General features: G+C 37.6%; 1 protein-coding gene across 1 annotated transcript; it reads left to right on the forward strand.

Annotated features, from left to right (window-relative positions):
* Positions 1-456: 456 nt before the first annotated feature.
* Positions 457-2,081, forward strand: LOC114259615 (uncharacterized). Its single transcript, XM_028199642.2, has 2 exons — positions 457-847; positions 1,298-2,081. Exons 1-2 carry the CDS (start codon positions 674-676, stop codon positions 1,880-1,882), a joined length of 759 nt encoding a protein of 252 aa, XP_028055443.1. The 5' UTR covers positions 457-673; the 3' UTR covers positions 1,883-2,081.
* Positions 2,082-2,861: the final 780 nt, after the last annotated feature.

Genomic DNA, 2,861 nt, shown 5'->3' on the forward strand with positions numbered 1-2,861 from the left:
CGGGTTGCAGGTTTAAACCGCGACCCGCCCGCAACCCGCAAATTTGTTATATTTCAAACCGCATCCGCCCGCATTATGTTTGCGAAACCACCCATTTATATGCGGATTGGACGGTTTGAGCGGTTCGGATAAACCGTTGCCCACTCCTTAAATGTGATATTTTCTTTTATTGAACTAAAAAATTTACTTTATTTTTTTATAACTACTTTAACCAAAAAAGCTTCAAACCTACCTGCCCAAACGAGCCCTATGAATACATTCAGAATAGAGAGATTTTGGAACTACACTGTTGTGTATTCATTTAACTGATAATTTTTCTTTTAAGAAGGTTTCTTAATCTAAATTTTCATAGTTCAAATGATTTGAATATCTCAAAATAATAATTATTTTAAAAATAAAATGACATCATTTTAATACAATCAAATTATTTAAACCATACAAATTCGAGTTACTAACATTTTCTTGTTCCTTTAAATCAAGCAATCAAAACCAACCTATAATAGAAAATTGTCAATTCAAAGACAGAGCAACACAAGTCCACTTGAATATTTAAGTCAAGCAACCAAACCCATCATACACTTTAATTGTCATCTCTCTCTCTCTCTCTCTCTCTCTCACACACACACACACACACAAAGGGAGAGGGAGGGGGAGAGAGAGAGAGAGAGAGAGAATGGGTTGGACATGGAAGAAAGAACACTTGGATGTAATCCTAGTCCCAAGTGGGTTACTGATCATGTTTGGCTACCATCTCTACCTTCTCTACAGATACCTCAAACTCCCCCACACCACAGCCATGGGCCATGAGAACAACAGCAGAGCAGCTTGGGTTGAGAGAACCATGCAGGTTAGCCACTCCACCTCTCCTTTTCTCCCTCCCCAAATCTCACTCTAGCAAAAATCTCAAGCTTAATAACCAACTATTCTCTATCTCAAACCTGAATTACTGAAAATCTCGAAATGCAATAATTTCAAAACATGATTCAAGGACATTGACGGAGAGATTTGAGGAGTGAGAATCTGTAAATCATATCCTCTGTCCCCAAATCTTCCAATTCTATGTCTCAAATCACTTTCGGTCATTGAATCATTGAAAATCTCAAAATATGATTCAATAGATGTGAATATTTTGAGACAGATGGATAGAGAGATTTGAGGATGGAGAATCTGTAAACGATATCCTTTCAAATCATCAAATTCTATGTCTTAAACCACTTACAGTTACCGAATAATTGAAAATCTCGATTTTGAAAACCTTTTTTTTTTATTTTTATTTTTTTTTATTACGGATTTGCAGATCGACGTGAGGGACAGAGGCCAAGCTCTAACAGTGATAACCACCAACATCTCAACGGCAACAACACTGTCCTCCATCTCTCTAGTCCTAAGTTCACTAATCGGAACATGGCTCGGAACCTCCACAAAAACCATCTTCACAACCCACCTCATTTACGGCGACACAAGCCAATCCATCATGTCGATCAAACACATCACTCTTCTCATCTTCTTCCTCATCGCCTTCGCTTCCTTCATCCAAACAACGCGCTGCTTCGTCCACGCAACCTTCCTGCTCACAATGCCTGACGCCGAAGTTCCCGCGAGCTACGTGGAGAAGGCGGTGATCATGGGAAGCAATTTCTGGTCGACTGGAATGAGAGCTCTCTACTTTGCGGTGACGCTGTTGCTGTGGGTTTTCGGCCCGATTCCGATGTTTGTGAGCTCGGTGGTGATGGTGGGGGTTTTGCATAATTTGGATTCCGATTCGGCTCCTTTGCATCAGTTTCGGCCTGTCCCCAGTCGGAGTGTGTTGAAGAATGTTGGGGAGGAAATGGTAGCTGTGGGGAGAGCTGTTCAACAGCTTGGGAGACCCCATGGGAATTGAGCTACCTACGCTAGTATACCACCACCAGAAGAGAAAAGGGCAATTTTCTACCATTCTTTTCATCGCATGAGATTTTTTGTCTTCAAAATCTCTTTCTTCTCGCATCTTTATTCACTCTTAATTGTAAAATAATGTTATGAGAATCCCGAAAATAATTTTGATATACAATTGTACCATTTGAAATTTTCTATCTTCAAAATCTCTCTGTTTTCGTGTCGTTATTCATTCTCAATGGTATAATGATTTTATAAGAATCTCAAAAATAATTTTGTAATACAATTGTAAGGTTGAAAATGCATTTGGCAATATTGATTTTATAAAAATGTTGGAGATTAGGAAGAAGTGTCTTGAAATTTTGACTAAACGATTAGAAAAGTTTAGAATCAATTGGCTGATCGGTCCGAAAAGGCTTCAAAATGACTTTCATGAAATTTTTTTCGTGACTTGATATATATATATATAATGTCTCAGACCCTCATTGGGGTGAGCCCAGGCCCCAGTGGACTGTAATTGGTCTGTTTGTTTTTTTTTTCTTTTTTTAATCTAATGACCAACCCCTATGTCTATGTGTGTGTGGGGGTGGTGAGAGTGGTTGGAGACTGGGAGTCTCAATCAAAACTGTATATATATATGGCTTCCAACCTAAAGAGGAACAGATTCTATTTTTTTTATTTTATTTTTTTGGCCAATTGCTTGCAAAATTTAAATCATGGCCGACCCTGCGTTGGCTAAAGTGGGTGTAATTCTTGTTGGATTGGAGCTGGATTTGATTTAAAAAAATATGTGCAATATATTGTATTTTGAAAAAAAAAAAAAAACTGGGTAGTATGGCAAGGTAACAGCACATCAAATTTAAATGTAAACCAAGTTCTAAATATTTTTTTGAATTATTATTTTTTTAATACATAGCATTTCTGGTTCAGTATGTTTAGAAATATAAAAATTAAACACACAACATACATGAATGCCTAAGATTCTA

Source organism: Camellia sinensis, chromosome 7 (assembly GCF_055761805.1).
Source record: "Camellia sinensis isolate YWXY chromosome 7, ASM5576180v1, whole genome shotgun sequence".
Classification (NCBI taxonomy): domain Eukaryota; kingdom Viridiplantae; phylum Streptophyta; class Magnoliopsida; order Ericales; family Theaceae; genus Camellia; species Camellia sinensis.

Bases quoted from the DNA above. Each gene is read 5' to 3' on its own strand.
- LOC114259615 (XM_028199642.2), top strand. From the start codon at position 674: ATGGGTTGGACATGGAAGAAAGAACACTTGGATGTAATCCTAGTCCCA. The intron at 848-1,297 runs GTTAGCCACTCC...ACGGATTTGCAG, and splicing joins GGGTTGAGAGAACCATGCAG to ATCGACGTGAGGGACAGAGG.